Below are 20,234 nucleotides of genomic sequence, written 5' to 3'. Positions count from 1 at the left end.
CTCTCTCTCTCTCCCTCCCTCCCTCTCTCTCTCTCTCTCTCTCTCTCTCTCTCAGTTTGCCACAATAAAGCTCTAAAACCATAAAAAATAAATATCCCTTACTGTTGCCAAACCTTCTGTGATCCCCTACACTGGAATTTTTATATGATTCCGTGCCCGTCCCATCTGGAGTAACAACAAGGAGCAGGGGCATACATGAGATTTGTTTTCTTCAAAGTATATAATACTGGGTTAAAATAATACTTGTGCTTGTAATATAAAATTGCAGTTACTTGGCTGATAATTAATAATTGGCAGCTTACTAAAAGTCAAAGTTCTCAGCTCAGGAGAAGTGCCTGGCCTAGGGAGGTGTAGCCTTTGAAGGTGTAGCCCACTTGATTGGGTCCTCAGGATGCTCTCTCTGTGAGGCTCTGACACACTCCTCCAGGGTCTCCTTGTAGCTGATAACAATTACTCATGTGTCTATTCTGCCTCAGATGACAAAACCTCCAGGGCCATGGGAATAACTGGAAGGCTGATACATTTAAATAAAGTATTTATAACGCAGCTGGCAGATATCAGTGTGTTTCTTTCCAGTTAGTTCTTCATGTATCCATCTCTCTACAATATTATGATATATATATCTGCATCTTTTAAAGTTTAACATTATATAATATTACATGCCATTGTAAATCTTTATCCTAGTAAGATGTGATGGCTGTGTAATACTCAATATTTAGATTTTACAATGAAACTTTTTACATCAAATTGAATGTATGTCTATATATCTCTATACAGATATCTATATTGTTTTTAATCGATATTATAAATTTTAAAAATGATTTATTTATTTGTTTTTATTTCTCTCTGTGTGTGTTTTATCTGTATGTTTTTATATGTACTATGATGCCAGACTACCTGGCACTGGGGTTACAGATGGATGTGAGCTCCTAGTTCTATGTACCAAATTTTTAATATGATTAAATACTAAAAGTATCTAATACAGCTGAGAGAAGTGATTAATTTTCATATATGCTAAGTAAATTGACCTGAATTAATTACAGTTACTCTTCGGGTAGGAAAATAAGGAGCGGTTTAAACTGCAGTGGCCTGAAGATTTGTCTTGTGTGGGACGGGACTGCTGTAGGGATTTGCTGATGGACTAAGAGCAGACAGGTACCTAGTGGTCATGACTGCAATCATTACAAGGATGTAGGAGGAAAGAGTCCAACACAGCATGTGGGTATGCCGGCCTATGGCTGTCCACCAGAATCACCAGGGACCATAAAAGGGCTGGTGCCTGGGTCCTGGTCTCATAGTTTTGGGATAGGTCTCTGGCACCAGTACTTTTCAGAAGCACAGATGGTTTAATGTGTCGTTTATATGGACGAGTCAGAGCAAATTCTTACTTAAAAATCAGACTGGGTTTTACCATTAAGAACAAAGGAAACAGAATCAGTTAGAAACATGAGCCCTTGCATATGAACGCACCGTATTGGTTCTTTAAGCCACCACTCAGAAAGAATGGGGTCTAGAATTTCCGAAGGCAGGGGCTCATTGTCAGTGAGACTCAGCTTGATCGCTTCTTCTTCCTCTGTGAACCGAACCTTTGGAAGCTAAAGGCAGACATTAGAAAGTGAGAGGCTGTTAAGCTCCACACTGACAAGCAGTGCTATTTGACAACTGGTCGGAACGAAGCTTTTGTTTTCCTCTGAGGTGACTTTTGATACTGCCACTTGCCACCATTTTAAAGCGTGGATTCTGAGCAGCAGTATATAATATGATTAGATACCAAGTAGCACCTAATGTAGCTAAGAGAAGTCACTATGAGAACATAGCCAACTTTCACATATGGCACCAGGGTCACAACATGTCAATTTTTTCCCCCAAAACTGCTTGATTCACCCCATGGGTCTGTTGTAGATTTGGTTTAACACTTGTATTATGTTCATTGGATTCCCAAAATTGCACAAGAATCCTGCATGGGAGGTGCTGAGGGGTTCCTGCCCCCAGTTGGTCTCCAATAGTATATAAAGTTGCCAGAGGCCCATGGTTGGGCAAAGAGACAGAGGCAGGACTTTAGGATTCAGGGGCAAGGGGAAGAGTACAACCAGATAAGAGCAGGAAAAGAGAGGCCCCAGCTGGGTCCGGGGTGGCCAGGGTGGGAGGGAGGTTTCCAGTAAGGAATAACGCAGGAAGATCAGAGGGAGAGTATGCTAGCTGCGTGGATGTTTGGGAGTGGCCCAGCCATTGAGCTGCCTAAGGTATGTTAAATATAGGCTGTGTATATTAAATATAGGTTGTGTGTTTGTGTGTGTGTGTGAATGAGTCTTTCATTTGGGAATCCAAAACATTGTTGTAGGTAGTGAGGAACTCATGCCTGGTGTCCACAGAGACTAGAAAAGGGCCCTGGATTCCTTGGGACTGGAGTTATAGATGGTTGTGTGTCCCCATGTGTAGTCACTTGGACCATCTACACTGTTAGGGGCAAAAAGTTCTCCTAGCCACTGGGCCATTTTCCAGGTTCTGTAAATGGAACTATTTTTATTGAATACTTTTACCATTAAAAATTCTGAAAATGAATTCTTTTGCTTGCCAGGAAGCAGGCTTGTCATTTTATTCTGTAGAGTAAAACTGCTTAATGTTCCTCCAGAGCTATCAGACAATTCAAGAAATAGAAAAACAACAACAATAATAACAACAAGAATCAGTATCAACTGACTATCCACAGAAAGTATGAAAACCTGGGTCAGTATACATTACATTTATTGACTACCATTTTCTCTCTGACTATGCAATACAGGGGCAAACATTTAAACTGTGCCTGAGGACCTGCCTCTCCACCTACTGAGATACTACGTGTCACTTCCACATTATTCAGCTTACACTTCCACATTGCTGTTCATCACCAAAGGAAGTTGGGACTAGAACTCAAGCAGGTCAGGAAACAGGAACTGATGCAGAGGCCATGGAGGGATGTTCCTTACTGGCTTGCTTCCCCTGGCTTGCTCAGCCTGCTCTCTTACAGAACCCAAGACTTCCAGCCCAGGGATGGCACCACCCACAAGGGGCCCTACCCACTTGACCACTAATTGAGAAAATGCCCCACAGCTGAATCTCATGGAGGCGTTTCCCCAATTGAAGCTCCCTTCTCTGTGATAACTCCAGCCTGGGTCAAGTTGACACACAAAACCAGCCAGTATAAGTTAGACTCGCCAGACAAAATGTCCCCAGTAAGTGCTGCACTACCATTCAGTGGGGAAACATTGTCCTGGCTTTTGTCAGAATCATGTAAGACTCAGTATTTCATAAGCTAGCAGAAAAGACTTATAGTTCACATCGGATGAAGAGGGGGAATTTCATGGCAACTTTTCTGCCTCAGGGCTACGTAGTCTGATATTATTTTGATTGTATAACAGGCACATAGATGCTGCTTTCAAGAGAACAGGTCAGCTCCTCACTTGAGCTCGCAGGAATGAGGAGGACTGAGCTTGGCGTCCCTGCTGTCACTTTCCACCAGTCACCTTACACAGGGCTGTGTTCCTCACTCACACAGGATCTACCTAGACATGTACGGTCGAGCCCACGTCCACTCCCCTCCAAGGATGAGATCACACAAAAATAAGGGAGGCATCTTATTTTCAGCTGTTTACAATTTTCTGTTCTAGACTCCACAGAGGTCCCTGAATGTCATTGTCCTAAATCTGCAGTCACCTTGGACTTGGGGTTCAGACTTCCACCAGCAGGGGGCCTCTTTACCCTGCTCCCCCGGGGAAGTGTGGCCATCTCTAGTGGTGTCCCCTCAAACAGTAAGGATTCTTTGGGCCTTCTTGCAGAAACAAAGCTGAGACAATGTTACCACACTCTGACCAGGACTGCTTAAACCACGTGTGTCAGCACCCTAGAGATGGACTTGGGATCATGGGACTCTCCTATCTGTGCACACCCACTGAGTCTCCTCGTTCTGTTTCTACTGTGACTCGTCTCACTAGTGGGCATCCCTGGACGGTGACTGAGTCTAGCCTGCCCAGGCTGCTGCAGTCGGGACTGCAAACCAGTTTCAGCAGCAAACACAGCAGCCCTCAGGGCATCACCAGGGTTACTATTAAACCTGAAAATTGTGAGGGGAAAGACCAAATCCATGGGATAGGATGCAGTGTTATATTTTGATTTGGCACATTAATTAGGTGAACCAAGGGGGGCTTTTGATTGCTGAACTTCAATCCTTTGAGAGCTGGACCTTGGTAGTCAGCCTCTGGAGGAGGAAGTGGCCAAATGAGGGAGTAGACCCTGGGAGCTACTTTTAGGAATGTAATCTAATCATTTTTTTAGCAAGGCAGAGGGATTGGGGAGAAGGGCAAGGCCTACCAGAGCCATGATGGCCAGAATCCCTTCACACAATTGTATAATTAAAAGTAACCGTCACTTAATATTGGCCAGGAAGATGGTCCCAGGCTAGGTCCATAGCTAGGATTTCTGAATTAGGTTATTCAGGTACTCATAGAAGCACATTCCACAAGGCTACTGTACTTCCTGCCTTTGTTCAATGGGGGCAAGCATACATCCTCTCGTACTTCCTGCCTGTACACCTCCCGACCTATTACCGAGCCTATGCATCCTGGTCAGGCATAGCCTGTGCAGTTGGGGCAACTATCCTTGTTTACTGAAGACACGTGGCTTGTTATCTTACGTGAACCGCAGCCCCCAGCATTCCAGGAAGTCATTGTCCTTGGGCAAGTGGGCACGCTAACTCTAGCTCTTTATTACCTGCTTCTTGGTAGTGTCTTCTTCGATCTTCACATTTGCCTGAGCCGCAAGCTCTTCAAGTTCTTGCTTCATCACTTGCTCCTCCTCGGAATCATCCTCAAATTCAGGTCCAAATTTCCTTTCAGCCTTGAGCAGCATTTTTTCTTGGAGAAATTCATCAAATTGAATGTGAAAAATGCCAAAGTTTTCTGCCAGCTTTCTGGCACAAACAGTTTTGCCAGAGCCGTGAGGACCCAGCAGACAAATCCTTAGTGGAGGAGCCTGGCACAGAGGGTGGGAGTGGGGCATGGGGTGGGCAAAGGAGAAGAAGCCGTGAGTAGTCAGCCTGGTTCATACCTGGTTAATGGTTTACAGCACTGAGGCATCCTGAGGCCAGAGCTGCATATGGAGACCTTGTCTCAAACAGAGCAAAACAATCAGAAGCAAAATAATCTCTCTTCCCCACCACAAAAGCAGAAAAAAAAAAAAGAGGAAAAGACTTTTTAAAGAAAGTAATTTTAAAATTTTATTTTATGTTTGAGTGTTTTACTTGCATGCATATATGTGCACCATGTGAATGCCTGATGCCCAAGGAAGTCAGAAGAGGGCAACAGATACCATAGACTAGGAGTTGGCAGGCAGGATGAGTCGCCAGGTGGGGTTGAGAACTGAGCCCAGCTTCTCTGAAAGACCAACAAGAACTCCTAACTGAATGAACTGTCTCTCGAGCCTCAGGAATTCTTCTTTTTCAAGAGTCTACTTTTAGGGGTGAGAGTGTGTGTAAGTGTGGGTATCTGAGGAGTTCTGAGGAGGATTTAGAAACCCGGCTGCTGCAATTATAGGTGGTTGTGAGTCACCTAAGAATTCAGGTCCTCTCCAAGAGCGGGCTGTGGCTTGAACTGCTTGACCCGTCTCTCTAGCCTCCCACAGACAGGGATTTTTACTTCACAATTTCAGTTATGTTTAAGCATCAGGATACCAGTGGACAGAATTCACTGTATCAAAAATAGCTTTTAGGGTGAGAATGGCCTTCATTATCCTGCCATGTAAGTCAAAAGGCATTTAATGAAAAGTAGCTTTACTTAAAAAAAATAAAAAAAGTTAATGTTAATAAGGAACAGAAAGAAAGACTCTCAGTAGGAGTAAAAAGGACCTCTCTACTGAAGGAGAAGTCCGTTCGGAGTGGAACTTTGAAGATGTCGCCACTATCGACACACTGATGTCCACGCAGTGATTCCACAGTGTGATGTCCACACTGAAGCTGAAGAAGCTGGAAGCCAGTTTTCACAGTGTCATGTGATCATCCACTGTCTGTGAGGTGGTCAGGGACAGTGGTGACAGTAGTGAGTGGGGGAAATGACTGTAATACCCAGGAAAGGACAGCACCGAGGAGAAGGTAGTGCTGCACTCGGGGAGTCCGGGCCTCAGAGAAAATGAGACACTAATGATGGACAAGGAGAAGAATAGCTTCATAATCTGTTTGTTTCTGTGATGGAGGAGGCCTGCAAGGTAGCTCCGTTGACAGAGTGCTTGCGTAATGTGCGCGACACTCTGCCTGGGCTCAATTACTAGTGTACCAAAAGCTCACCGTGATGGTGCACGCTGCTAACTCCAACATTTGGGATGCAGTGGCCACCTTTGGCTACATAGAAATTCAAAGGCCATCTTGGGAGACAGGAGACCTTGTCTCAAAGAATAACAACAACAACAACAACAACACAATACATAGAAAACACTATGAAGCTCCAAGATTCTGGGGACCTTCAAGGTAAGTGTGCACTGTGTACCAAATACAACAAATTAGAAAGACTCAGGGTTTGGGCAAAAACAAGACAAAACAAAACAAAACAAAAACAAAAACAAAAAAAACCCACCAAGAACAAAGAGAAGAAATTGTTTCCAGATTATTTAAAAAAAAAAAAATGGAGAGAGAGTATCTACAAAAGAATGATTCTTAGCCTAGTAATACTAGATGCTAACACATAAGAAAGGACCATCCTTAATATTCAGGAGGAAAAATGATATGTAGTCTAGAAACCTATGTGATCCAAACTGCCAAACACATGGGAGCTGTCAGATAGGAAGGACAGTCGCACAAACCAGGGAAATCTAAATAAACGTCCATTCTGCCTTGGCTTGCTCCTTATGTTCTGTGTAGCATAAGGATTGTCTGCCCGGAGGTCGTTGATCGCCCTCAGGGATTTGACCATCCTTGGTTGACCTCGTGCTTTCCATCTTTAGCTCAAGCTCTGGACTCTGATAGACTTATGTCAATGGATTTGTCATTGGAGGAAAACAATGGAGAGCAAAGATGCTGGACAGGGAAAATAATATGAGGAAACGTGGATCTCTCTACTTGATAGACAGGGCTGCCTGGCACCCGGATGGCATTCAGGCAACTGGCCAAGGACAACTGTGCTCCTTGCAAGCCCAGAGTGTTTTATGTTTCATAGGAAGAGTGAGAAATAAAAAAGGGTGATGTGGCTTAAAGGGTTGGTTTCCTGTGTGTAGACCTCAGTGGATGGCACATGGTGGTAGGAGAGAAACAACAATCTCACTAGCCCCTATTTGTGATGCTGAATACCAGGTTAAAAAAAAAAAGACACAGGGTGAGTGTTGGCTTGACATCGGCATTACTGTGTGTTGAGTTTTCTTCTATTGCTATGGATTGTGATGCTAAACACTGGCCCTGGTGGCCTCGGGGATGAGCAGATCCTCAGGTGTACCAAAGGATGCTAGGTAACCTTATCCCCTCCCCACAAAGGGATCCTTGGTCAATAAAGATGCCTACAGCCTATAGCTATGTAGAAGAGATGTGGGCAGGGTTTCAGTTCCCAGGGCTGGGGTCTGAGGCAGGACCGTGAGAAAGGAGAGAAGAAGGGTAGAGGGAGAAGACTCCACGGGGTAGGTGATTCACGAAAACACGTCCATGAGGGCTGGCCAATTGGAGTTAAGAGCAGCCCATCTGGAACGTGGCAAGTTATAAGTTGGGGTTATCGATAGGGAAGTAGATCCTAACAGCTTAGAAGGTAGACACCTGCCCAGCTCTAGTGCTTTAAAGGCTTGTTACAAATACAAATAAGTTTTGTGTCTTTTATCTGGGAACTGGATGATCAAAGGTGGGGCAGAAATGCCCGGCTGAGAGTAAATATTTACTACAACAACTATAGAAGTCCAAACTGATCCTTATTTTTCTGTCAGATTGCATGGAAAAGGCTGTTTATTTTTAAGCTTAGATATTACTGCTGTGTTTTTGTTTGTTTGTTGTTGGGTTCTAATGAGATCAGAGGCTTCACCGTAATGCTTGCTGACGGGAGAGCACGGGAGCAGTCGCTAGCACAGGGGACAGTGTTTTCACCTTTAATGGTTCGTTCTGGGACACATAGTCCTCAGGATGCTCCAAAAACTTCTCCTTGGCCTCTGCGCTTGAGAAGTAGTATATCTTTTCTCTGTATTTAGCAGCCTCATCCGTGTTGCCCGGTTGTAGGACAAAGTTTTCTTTGAGAACCACTGGGCAGAAGTGTTTGGTGTCTCCCAGGTGTCTCTTCCTTTCTTTGATTTTTTCTTCACCCTAGAAATATTGTTTGATAGTGAACGTTCCATTCTGTTTTCCTCCCACCAGTGGGTACAGACTCTAACCTGTTCCCACGAGCGCCCCTTCAGACTGTTGGGTAAACAGCTCTGCATGCGTATAAGCTAGACGTACATCTAAGCACAGATGCTGCAGTTTTGAAACTAGAAACGGAATATTTTGCAAGTTATCCTGCAGCATTGCTTGTGTCTACAAAAGAAGGAGCCGTGACACTTTTCTGTACAGCTGCAGGTTGAGCGTGGTCTGGCCCCTGGCTAGCGTGGCGTGAAGGCGAGCAGCTGCTGCTTCACACAATTTTAGACCACATTTTAAATTGCTGGAGCAGCAGCTCACTCGTCCTCAGCATCAACGGGAGAGCAGGGCTGCCTGGCGCGTGGCCGGCATTCAGGGAGCTGATGGACCGTGGGATCACTGCTGGGTTACAGGGTCATATTTATGTGGATTTATATCCAACAGGGTGACAGATCAAAACCAGCAAATCAGACCAGGAGGAACTGCAGAGGCAAGAGGGGACATCCTTTTTAATTTCTTCTTTAACTTTTTATTGGCTCTCTGTGAATTTCACAGTTTGCACCCCAACCCCACTCATCTCCCAGTCCCTTCATATCTGCCCTCCACCCTTGCAACCCCCCAAAAGAAAGTAAAATAAGATTGAATTTAAAGAAATCTTGGCAGTATACCCTGTTGTCCATATGTTTACTTGCAATGAGTCTTGGTCTGGTTCGAGGCCTGTGGCTTCTGCTCCACCATCAATACTGGGGCCTCACTGGGACTCCTCCCAGATAGCCTGTTGTTGCCATGTGTCATGGAGACACTGCAGCTTTGAATCTGCAGCCCCTTCACACGCTCCAGCAGTGTGCACATGAAAGACCCCCGAAGGGAGACCCTCACTCAAGTCTAGGGAAGATGCGCACCCAAAGAAACACGAGAAGCCAGCTTGCTGCAATTGCATGAGGCAATATTTAATGGCGGAGCTCTGGGCTGACTCCCAAGCTCTCACAGGAGATGGGAAATCAACCACGAGGCTTGAAAGTTAGGGGTTTATATAGGAAAAAGTGTCTAGGGGAACAAAGGAATTGGTGTGGTTACATATGATTGGCTGATTTAAAAATACATGCTATCTAAAGCGGGAACTTTCTGAAAAAGGCAATGTGTGGTTTTTCTGTGGGTGTACTGGTCTGATTCAACAACTTCTTCCTGCTGACCTCAAACTGAAAGAAAAAATTAAAGCTTTAGACCTGTGCTGACTAGGAAGAAAAGTTATGGGCCTAAGAATCCATCACAAGCTGGCCCACATAGGCCTGGGAATGAACAAGCAGTCTGTTAGACATCCTGAGAACTAGCAGGTCAAGAAGACATAAACTACATGTCTGGGCAGATAAGGTTTAAGGTCAGATGCTCTGTTGACTCAGATTAACACCAACCTTAGGAATTTTCCACTCTGTTCTGCACATAATAGTTAATATTTGAACTAGCCAATCATGTACGGCCACACTGATCCCTTTGTTCCCCTAGACCTGTTTTCCTATATAAATCCCTAACTCTCAAGCCTCGTGGTCGGCTCCACTATCTCCTGCGTGAGATAGGTGTGGTGCCGAACCAGAGTGCCCCGAAATTAAAAACTACCTCTTGTAATTACATCAAGACGGTCTCTCGTGATTCCTTGGGTGCACGTCCTCCCGAGATTTGAGTGGGGTTCCCCCCCCAGGGGTCTTTCAAAACCATATCTAAGAGGCCATATGGTCCATTACTCAGGGTCTGCCCAGGCATGTCCTTGCATGCCCGGACATGTCCTTGTTTGCCTAGACATGTTTTCCTCTATGTTTATAGTTTTATGTCTTCTTGACCAGCCAGCTCTTATGATATCTAACAACTTGCTTGCTCATTCCCAGGCCTATGTGGGCCTGCTTGTGATGGTTTCTTAGGCCCCTGATTTTTCTTCCTAGTCAGCACAGGTCCAGAGCTTAATTTTTCCTTTTCACAGAGATGGGGTAGATGTTGGGGCGGGTCAACTCAAAGCCCTGGATCTAGGCTTGGGAAGTGGCTGAGTTGGTCAGCCTGCCAGCTAGCTCTCCTGCACCTGCACCACCAAGGTGAGCTAGCTCTCTGGCATTGTCCCAGCTAAGCTCACCCAATGCTGCTCATGTCCTCGGGGCTGGCTCACCTGCCTGCACCCAGCCCACCAGGCCCAGCTCTACCGTGCTGCCCAGGTGAGGGTTGCTCTCCCTAGTGCTACAGCCAGGGATAGGCAGCAGCAGGGAGAGGGGGAGAAGGCATCTCGCTCTTGCCCAAGCCACCTCGTGGCTGACTAGGGCAGGGCCAGCTCTCCTGTGCTCAATCTCTGGGGACAGCTCATCTAATCCCCTGCCTCCAGGGTCAGCTCTACTGTGTGCCTAGGTGAGGGGTGGAGCCAGCTATCAGGAGTGGAGAGGGAACATTTTTACTTTGTGCCGATTTGGGGGGAAAAGCATTGAACTTTTTAAGGTATGCTGACTATCACTTATAGATTTTTTTTTTAGTAGATATCTTTTAGCAAGATGAGAAAGTTCCCTTTGGTTTTTTTATATAATATTTTAAATTTAGTCTTTGAGAATGTCATATATGCATACAGTGTATTTCAATCATCTTGGCTCTGAATTCTTCCTCTCACACTGGACCAATCCCTCTCCTAACTTGATGTCTTTTTTTTTTTTTTTAAATGACCCACTGATTCTAATTAGCATTGCCCATGTACACATGAATTCTGGGCCACCCGCTAGAGCCCAGTCAATCTACCAGGAACCACACCCTTAAAGAAAACTGTTCTCCTCATAGCAGTCAGCAGCTGTTGGTAAGGAACTCCTCAGCTGGGGCCCAGGCGGCCCTTGCTCTAACTGCCTTTCGAAGCAGTTTGTGAGCATACACCTTTTGTTTTCTGTAATCAGTAATAGACTATGGATTCTGCCAGATGTTGCTTAGATATCAACTGAGATAACCTCTTATCTCCAAGCTGACGGTGTGATGGGCTGCGCAGCGTGCTGTCTGAATTTTAAAGCAGGACATTCCGGGACGAATTCTGCCTGGATATGATGATGTATTATTGTTTGGTAGCTTTTCTGAGATGTGGTTAAACTTTCCTTAAGAGTTTCTAGATCAGGGTTTGGAGAGGCCAACTATTATTCTCTTTCCTTTGGTATGTTTTAACAGAAAGGCATAAATCTCATAGGATGAGTTGGAAATTTTTCCTACGCTTCAGTTTCTGTTCATGTAAAGCCAGTTTTATTTCTTCCATAAACATTTGGCAACATTTACTAGATTTTCCTTATGTATATGACGACACTGTAGCTGTCTTCAGACACACCAGAAGAGGGCATTGATTACAGATGGCTGTGAGCCACCATCTGGTTGATGGGTATTGAACTCAGGACCTCTGAAAGAGCAGTCAGTGCTCTTAACCACTAAGCCATCTCTGCAGCCTGAGATTTTCCTTCTTTCAGTTTCTGGAAAACTTTAATTTGCCTTCAGTTTATTTTTTTTTCATTTTTCATTGGTTATTTTTATTTATTTATATTTCGAATGCTATCCTCCTTCCCAATTTCCCGTCCACAAACTCCCTATCCCCTGTCCCCTCCTCCTGCCTCTGAGGGTGTTCCCCCACCCACCTACCCACTCCTGCCTCAGCATCCTAGCATTCCCCTATCCTGGTCATCTGGCCTCCACAGGACTAAGGGCCTCCCCTCCCAGTGATGCCGGCTGGAGCCATTCCCCCCACCCCCTTCCTCTCTTTGTTTGGAGGTTTAGTCCCTTTGCCTTCAGTTTTAAAGATAATGTGTTACTAGCTAAGTCTGAGACTTCCCCGGGGTTCCGAGTATATGTAGACCAGGCTGTTGAAGCTCCCCACTGGGCCACTCCTCTTCCTCTCATTGTTTTTCTTGACTGTCCTCTTTTGCTTCATGTTAGATACCTCCCAACTTCCAGTTCCCTCTTCTGCAGGGTCTACAGGACCATCATTCCAGCCAACGCCTATTTCACTTCACATTTTCCACTTTTCAAACCGTCTGCTCACATCGAGCGTTGGTCACATCGGCTCTATCCCTGCTCCCTGTTTTGGATTTACAGGGCCTGCTGTAATGACAACAGCGTTTTCAGCGTCCTCCTCAGGCAGTGCGGATGTGTTTGTCAACTCTACAGTAGTTTGGGTTTGTGATTTTTTTCTCTTCCTTTTCATTGTGAATCATATTTTTTCTTAAAAGCAGATTTGGCAATCCTTGAGTGGTTGCCAAAGTTGCTGTTGTAACACCATCGATACTTTTGAGCTTGTTCTTAGACATGGTTGAGGTGTCTGGAGGCAGTTGAGTGCTTTCGGCTCTTGCTGTTATGGGAGCTGGAGCAAAGCACACTTGTTTTATATCTAATGATGCCCCATCCCTGGAGCCAGGCCCTTGCTAGCACCTTAGCCCCATCCTTTGTGATTGGTGAGATTTTTTTATGCTGGAGTATTAAAGATGGCCAGATATAAAACACAAGTTTTCAATATTATAGATAACTCAGGAATTGTCTGCAGATACACAGGAGGGACAACACCGTTGCAGACCAGAGGGAGCACAGAATGATACCCCAAAAACACTGCAGAAAACTCTAGATGAAGGGACACTGACTAGGGCAAGGGCAAACGTTGGCTGTGCCTCATATCAGCTCCTTGGTGAGGAAGCACTACAGGCTGCTGATGAAAAGCACTCTATCATCTGCTGCTGCATGCTCACCCACTCCCACATCTTTGTACCTAAATTAGGCAATAATAAGTTAATCACAAGTGCCTGTTTGTTTAACTTGTTTAACTTAGTAAATTATATTTTTATTTGTAAAAACTCATATTGAAAGAGCAGGTCCCTGCTTGATTGTTTATGTATACCTAATCTGGATATTACCAATGATAATGTTTATCACAATTCTGGTGCCAGTGATATAGGCTGGTGTCTGAATATGGGTTGGTCCTGTTGAGCACTGCTCATTATTATCATGTGAACAGCCTTCCAGGTGCTCCAGTGCTGTCTTGCACAAACCTGCTTATATTCATAAAATATTTATAATATTAATAATCACATTTTTTTTCTATAGAAAAGAAAGTAAAAAGATTCCCCTGGAATTCCTGGGTGTTCTTCCCCACTGCCCCACATTAAGTAGCCCTGGCATTTTAAATTGTTATGGGAAACCCAACCAAAGGAGGGAATTTTCATTCGTGGCGACAGCATAGGGAACCAGCTCAGCGGCTGAGTACTTGCCCAGCATGCATAAGGCCCTAGGCTCAATCTCAGTGCTTGAAAAATACAAACACAAAAACAAAACAAGATTTATAGAGAGAAAAGAGTTTAAGCTGCTCTATCTTTGTTACCTGATGGGGCATCCCAAAGTGATAATTACCACTCTGGGCACGTTTCCCAGCAATTTCTCGTGAGATTGGGCAGTACTCAACGCAGCCATACCTCTTCTTCTTCCTCTTCCTCTTCCTCCTGCTCCTCCTCAATTTCTGCTTCTGCCTGATAGTCTTCTGCCTCTTCTTCATAATCCTCAGCATTTAATTCCCAGGCACTATACTTAAAAGGCTCTGTTTGTGATTTTAAAGGAAAATATTTTAAAAGTATTTTTAAAATAATAAAAAGTTATTAGTGTAATAGTTGGGGTAGGAAAGTTAATTATCGTCATTATCTCTCCGTTCTGTTATGTGACAAAAGGCCTCTATAAGTTTCTGTGTGACAGTCAGTCAGCTTGACCAGTGTTAGTGTGCCCATGGCTGCTCTGCTTGGCCAGACTCTTTACAAAAGGTTTTGTTGTTGTTGTTTTGTTTTTTTGAGACAGGGTTTCTCTGTGTAGTTCCGGCTGTCCTGAAACTCACTCTGTAGACCAGGCTGGCCTCAAACTCAGAAATCTGCCTGCCTCTGCCTCCCAAGTGCTGGGATTAAAGGCGTGCACCACCACCGCCCGGGGAGACTTTTAATATATCACCCCCAGATGTACTGAATTTTCACTTAAGAAGCCATTAGAGCAGGCTGAAAGTTCTAAAATGGTCAGGGCCGGGGCCCACTCATCACTCATCACTGTGGTCAATCATGTCATCCTTACTTTCCATCGTCTCAACCACGCGCTGCAGGAGCTCCTGGGGTGTTTTGTTGGCAATATCCACTGTCATTATTGGAACCAAACTGTCAGAAATCATCTGCTCCAGTTGTTTCCAAGATATAATGTAATTGCTCAACATTTCCTTCAGTGGCTCCATTTCAGGAACATTGGGGTAGCCATCTTCGGGAAACTCTGGCAGTAGAGCTTTCAAACAGAAGTTAGAAGAAAGAAAAAGGGCTTTGAGAAGAGTCTCAAAAGGACCTCTATTTGATCATTTTTGTTTAAACATTCAATGAAGAAAACCTAGTATTCTGAACATTAATATAACATATAATATAATTATAAATTCATATCCCAATTATATCATATATGCTATTAGATGATTAATTACCTACTAGTAGAACTAAACTCATGTGGCTGATGAATGAATTTTGAATGGAACCATTAACTATTGATGCAAAGTGTAGAGTAAAATCAGATGAAACAGTTTAAACAGTGTTGTATACTTTTAGTGGATTGACATAAACAAACAATTCATATTGACTGACACACTACATAAGAAGAAATAAACAGAGACTGTGACACAAATTAAGGTTTTTGATCTGTTGGGAAGGCAGGTGTGTGTCCAGGAACCTTATGCCCCAGTCTAACCTTTTAGAAGCTCTTCAGCTCCTGGGACATCTTTGGATTCCTTTCCAGTTTCTGCTTCCACTGAAGTGTCCTCAGTAGGCTTGAATTCTAAAGTGACATTCCATATGAAAGTATGGCACAAACTTTTTTTTTCAAAACTTACTTTATAGATGATATGTCTAATTGAAAACAGATTTTTAATAAAGGATGACATCAAGTAGAGCCCAAGGCAGAAAATAAATTTTTAAAATGTACAAAAAGACAATCTCAGTGGGTAAGAATGTTTGCTTAGCAAGCGTGTGGACCCAGGTTTGAGTCCCCAGTACCCATGTGCAAACCTGGGCATGACTGTGTGTGTTCATCACCCTGGCATTAAGGGGTTGAGATGGGAGGGGAGTCAAAAAGCTCATGGGACAGCCAATCTAGACGAGATGGTGAGCTTCTGGTCTAGCCACAGATGCTCACTCAGTGCAATAGGAAGAGAGTGACAAAGGAAGACGCCTGAAGTCCTCCTTTGCCTTCCACATGTGCATGCACAAGCAACAGGTGCACCCCACACACATACCACGTGCATGCACCACACATATATGAACCCACCCTACCAACACATTAATTAGAGTAACAGTAGACACATGGGGCATACTATCCTGGTTGGTAACTGTTAAATATTTTTTAAGTCATCAAAATAATTTATAAACTGTTAAAGATTTTAAAAATTGCATTATGGTGGCATCAGATCTGCAATGCATGACAATCCTTTTATCATTAAAACATCCCTGAGAATGCACCAAGAGCACAAAGGGCAGAGGAAAGCCTGGCACAAGTGTTGCGAAGAAGCTAAAGAGAGTCTAGCTATTCCACTGTCAAAGGGACGACTTGTAAAGCACATCTCTCACGTGATACAAGACACGCTTCACACAGATCCAGTCCACGTGACTCCAGACAAGGCATACTTATGCATCTTCTCGCACCATCGTCCCTAAGTCTTCTTCCGGGACCAAGACCATACATACATGTGAACATACATCACACATGAATATGTGCTCAGTCATATCATGATACCACCTCCTGAGTTAACGCTTGAGTTCACAGTCATATCATGATACTACCTCCTGAGGTAACCCTTGAGTTCCTGTCATATCATGATACTACCTCCCAAGTTAACGCTTGAGTTCCTGTCAACAGGATCTATTACATTCAAGCTTTATTACAGCAGCCCCTAGGAAAGGGTGTTCTGTGGCTGACCTGTCTGATTGTTAATTGTCCAATTAATTAAAGCACTATAAATCACGACAAAAAGAAGAGCATAGAGGAGACACAAATAGACAAATAACTCTAAACTGCCTTAATCTGAGACCAGAGTCATTGAGGGTGAACAAGGTTCAGCCATGATCTAAAAGGGGCCACATAAAACAAGTATTTACAGATATTAAAACCCAGTCCAGATGTTGCAAATGAACATATAAAATATGTAATATATGTACACACACATATATATGTATACATATATATATGAAGTCTATAGCTAAGAATGCAGGATACAAGAAAATTTAAGTGAACTGTGTGTGTGAGGGGTGGTTCTTATAAACACTGCCCTTCTTGTTGGTACTTGGCAGGGTTTTCATAAAACCCTCAAAGAGGTGTTACAATGAAGGGAAGTGCTAACTTCCCGAATGGTCGTAGACGACGACTTAACTGCTCTAAGTAATTTCTTGTGTAAGCCCTTTGTAAATTTTATGCTACATATGCATAAGGTACTCACGGGAAGAGGAGATAGGAGGTGTGAGGCAAAAGGATAGGCCAGTCTAAAAGGGAGGCAGAGATACAAGAAAACTAGTTTAAGTAAGAAAGCAGTGCAAGGAAAGGCTGTGGATGAAGCTCGTAGGGTAGAGAGCTAGCCTGGTGTGCACTGCACCCTGACCTCAGCCCCCAGGGCTAGCACACACTCAGCAGAGTGCAGCGGAACGTCACACTGGAGAGCACAGTTAGGAGGTCTAAGGAGAGGGAGAGCAAGGGGCAGCCATGCCAGGACAGTGAGTCTCAGAGACTACAGAGAAAACGAGAACTGTGCGGCAGGAAGATTCATGTGCTCCAGGAACTAGTTCTCTAACTAAAAAACTACTGCATGATCCTGAAAAGGGAATCTGAACTGATCCCTGAAGGCCCTCTGAGCCAGATGAAGATAGAGGAATGGGAACCAAGGAGCAGGTCCAGCAGAGTCACTAGCCCTACCCTAATCACCTCGGCTGCAGGAACTCAGCCGAAAGTTCAGAAGCCAAAAGTAAGAACTTTGGCCCTGCTGGGCGGTGGTGGCACACGCCTTTAATCCCAGCACTTGGGAGGCAGAGGCAGGTGGATTTCTGAGTTCGAGGCCAGCCTGGTCTACAAAGTGAGTTCCAGGACAGCCAGGGCTACTCAGAGAAACCCTGTCTCAAAAAACAAAACAAAACAAAACAAAACAAAACAAAACAAAAGAACTTTGGCCCGGCAGTGGTGGTGGCACATGCCTTTAATCCAGCACTTGGGAGGCAGAGACAGGCGGATTTCTGAGTTCAAGGCCAGCCTGGTCTACAGAGTGAGTTCCAGGACAGCCAGGGCTATACAGAGAAACCTTGTCTCGAAAAGTAAGAACTTTGGATAACACACAGAGGTACTGTGTACTGAGAAGGATTGCAATGTAAGGGCAAAGGTGGAGATTGATGGGAGGCAGCTGCAAGCTACGGATTGCAGGAGGCACCAAAGCTAGGGAAAAGCCAGGGGGCCTCCTCAAGAACAGTCCTCTGCTGACTCCTCTGGGACAGGGAGAGAATGAGGCTGGAGTTGAAGGTGTCTATTTAACCTTTCAGTTTGTGGAATTTTCTCCTGTGCTTTAGAAAGCCAGCGCAAAGCACACTTACTGTGGTATGGGGTTTGGGGGAAATGTGTCATTTCTTTCACCAAGGCACCACACAGAACAACAAAGGATGAGGAGGAAGAGGTGGGAAGCAGCAGACCAGCTGACAGCCAAGCATCAACACCCAGGACATTCTGTCATGATGATACACAGTTCTTTGGGCTGGAGATCGACCAACAATCATTTCAGTTTAAACTTTTCCTTTTCTTTTTAAAGATTTCTTTAAAACATAGTGGCTTTACTTATAATAGCCAGAAACTGGAAACAACCTAGATGTCCCTCAACCGAAGAATGGATAAAGACAAGGTGGTCCATTCACACAATGGAGTATTACTAAGCAGTTAAAGAGTGGCCTCATGAAATTTACATATAGATGCATATATTTGCATATAGATGGAACTAGAAAAAAAAATCATCCTGTGTGAGGTAACCCAGACCCAGAAAGACAAACATGGTATGCACTCACTTATAGGCTGTTACATAAATGATAATTATGCTACAATCCACAGACCCAAGGAGGCTAAGAAACAAGGAGGGCTCTAAGGGGGGTGTATATGGATCGCCCTGGGAAGGAGAAATAGAATAGATTTGGTGGGTGGGGCTGGGGGAAGGTGGGAATGAAAATAGGAATCACATTGGGTGAAGAGATGATGAGGGGAGAGTACAGGGAGAGACACTGGAGTTGGGGGGCACTTAAGGGTTTATGGAAACCTATTGTAGTGGAAACTACCATGACTCCATGAGGGTAAATCTAGTGAGGACTCCTAGCAATGGAGGATAAAGAGCCTGAACCATCCGTTTTCTGTAACCAAGCGAGGCTTTCAATGATGGTACTGGGATACCACAAAATCTTCAACCTACAATTTGTCCTGCTTGCAAAATGTGGTAGGACAATGGTGGCACAGAACTTGTGGGAGTGGTCAGTTGATGACTGGTCTAATTTGAGGCCCACACCATGACAGGGAGCCCATGCCCAACACTGCCTAGGTGACCAGAAACCAGAGACTGCATAGTCTAGGGACCTAGACCTAGGTAGTACCAAGCATGACTGGAAATCAATCAATCAATCAACCAACCGACTAATCAATCAATCAATCAACAAAATAAATCAATGAAATGATTCCTACTGATGTTCTGCTATACTCATAGGCCAGTAACTCGTCCAGTTGTCATCAAAGAGGCTTCCTCCGGCTGCTGATGGGAGCAGATGCAGACACTCACAGCCAAATATTAGCTGGGACTCAAGGAATGTCACAGAAGAGGTTGAGGAAGGATTGTGGGAGGCAGAGAGGTCAAGGACAGTATGAGAACACGAACCACAGAGTCAACTAAGCAGGCTCAAGAGGGCTCACAGGGACAGAAGTGACAATCACAGAGCCTGCGTGGGTCTGCAAGTAGGTCCTCTACATCCAGGTTACAGTTGTTAGCTTGGTGTTTGGGGGAATTCCTGAGAGTGGAAGTAGGGGTGTCTCAGAGTATTTGGCCTGCTCTTTGAACCCTTTCCTCCTCCTGGGTTGCCTAGCCCAGCTTGGATGGCAGGGTTTGTGCCGGTCTTATTGTGTTGTGTTCAGTTGATGTCCCTGATAGGCCTGCTCTTTGTGGGGAGGAGACAGGGCTGGGAGAGTGGATCTGGGAGAGAGAGAGAGAGAGAGAGAGAGAGAGAGAGAGAGAGAGAGAGAGAGAGAGAGAGAGAGAGAGAGAGAGAGAGAGAGAGAGAGAGAGAGAAGGTTGGTGGGAGGAGAGGAGGAAGGGAAACTATAGTCAGATGTATTGTATGAGATAAGTATGAATAAAATTTTTTAAAAAATTCATGTATCTTGTGTATTTTGCCTACATAATTATATATGAATTATTATACATAAGCAGTGCCTGTGGAGGCTAAAAGAGGATGTTGAATTCCCGGGAATTTCCGACAGTTGTGAGCTGCTTTGTGGGTATTGGGAACCAAATCCAGGTCTTCTTGCCAGAGCAGTGAATGCTCTTAACAGCTGATCCATCTTTCTAGCCCCAGCACCTTCAATTAAACTTCTTTATTAAGTTCTTAAATTTTAGGAAGTAGCACTTAAATAGTTCTTTTTGTTTGTTTGTTTTTTGTTTGTTTTTGTTTTTGTTTTTTTGTTTTTTCGAGACAGGGTTTCTCTGTATAGCCCTGGCTGTCCTGGAACTTACTCTGTAGACCAGGCTGGCCTCGAACTCAGAGATCCACCTGCCTCTGCCTCCCAAGTGCTGGGATTAAAGGCATGCGCCATCACCGCCCGGCACGAGCTTAAATAGTTCTAAGATTACAAACATCCTGAA

At 44.4% G+C, this 20,234-nt stretch overlaps 1 protein-coding gene across 10 annotated transcripts in view; it reads right to left on the bottom strand.

Annotated features, from left to right (window-relative positions):
- Ak9 (adenylate kinase 9) overlaps window positions 1-20,234 on the bottom strand; it is a 137,443-nt gene that overhangs the window by 39,271 nt on the left and 77,938 nt on the right. For 9 of the 10 annotated variants that reach the window (XR_004112534.1, XM_031348417.1, XM_031348419.1 and 6 more), the window contains 6 exons: window positions 15,065-15,151; window positions 14,417-14,617; window positions 13,780-13,901; window positions 8,084-8,296; window positions 4,747-5,007; window positions 1,471-1,595 (listed from right to left, as the gene is read on the bottom strand). Coding sequence is in view for 9 of the 10 variants with exons in the window: in XM_031348417.1 (XP_031204277.1) it covers window positions 1,471-1,595; window positions 4,747-5,007; window positions 8,084-8,296; window positions 13,780-13,901; window positions 14,417-14,617; window positions 15,065-15,151 (1,009 nt within the window). In the remaining variant the exon portion in view is untranslated. Of the gene's footprint in view, window positions 1-1,470; window positions 1,596-4,746; window positions 5,008-8,083; window positions 8,297-13,116; window positions 13,360-13,779; window positions 13,902-14,416; window positions 14,618-15,064; window positions 15,152-20,234 lie in introns of those variants that run through there. The other variant, XM_031348425.1, reaches the window with a different exon arrangement.

Source organism: Mastomys coucha, unplaced genomic scaffold (assembly GCF_008632895.1).
Source record: "Mastomys coucha isolate ucsf_1 unplaced genomic scaffold, UCSF_Mcou_1 pScaffold3, whole genome shotgun sequence".
Taxonomy (NCBI): Eukaryota; Metazoa; Chordata; class Mammalia; order Rodentia; family Muridae; genus Mastomys; species Mastomys coucha.
Note: the sequence above shows the minus strand (reverse complement) of the source record. Positions and strands in the feature narration are given on the sequence as shown.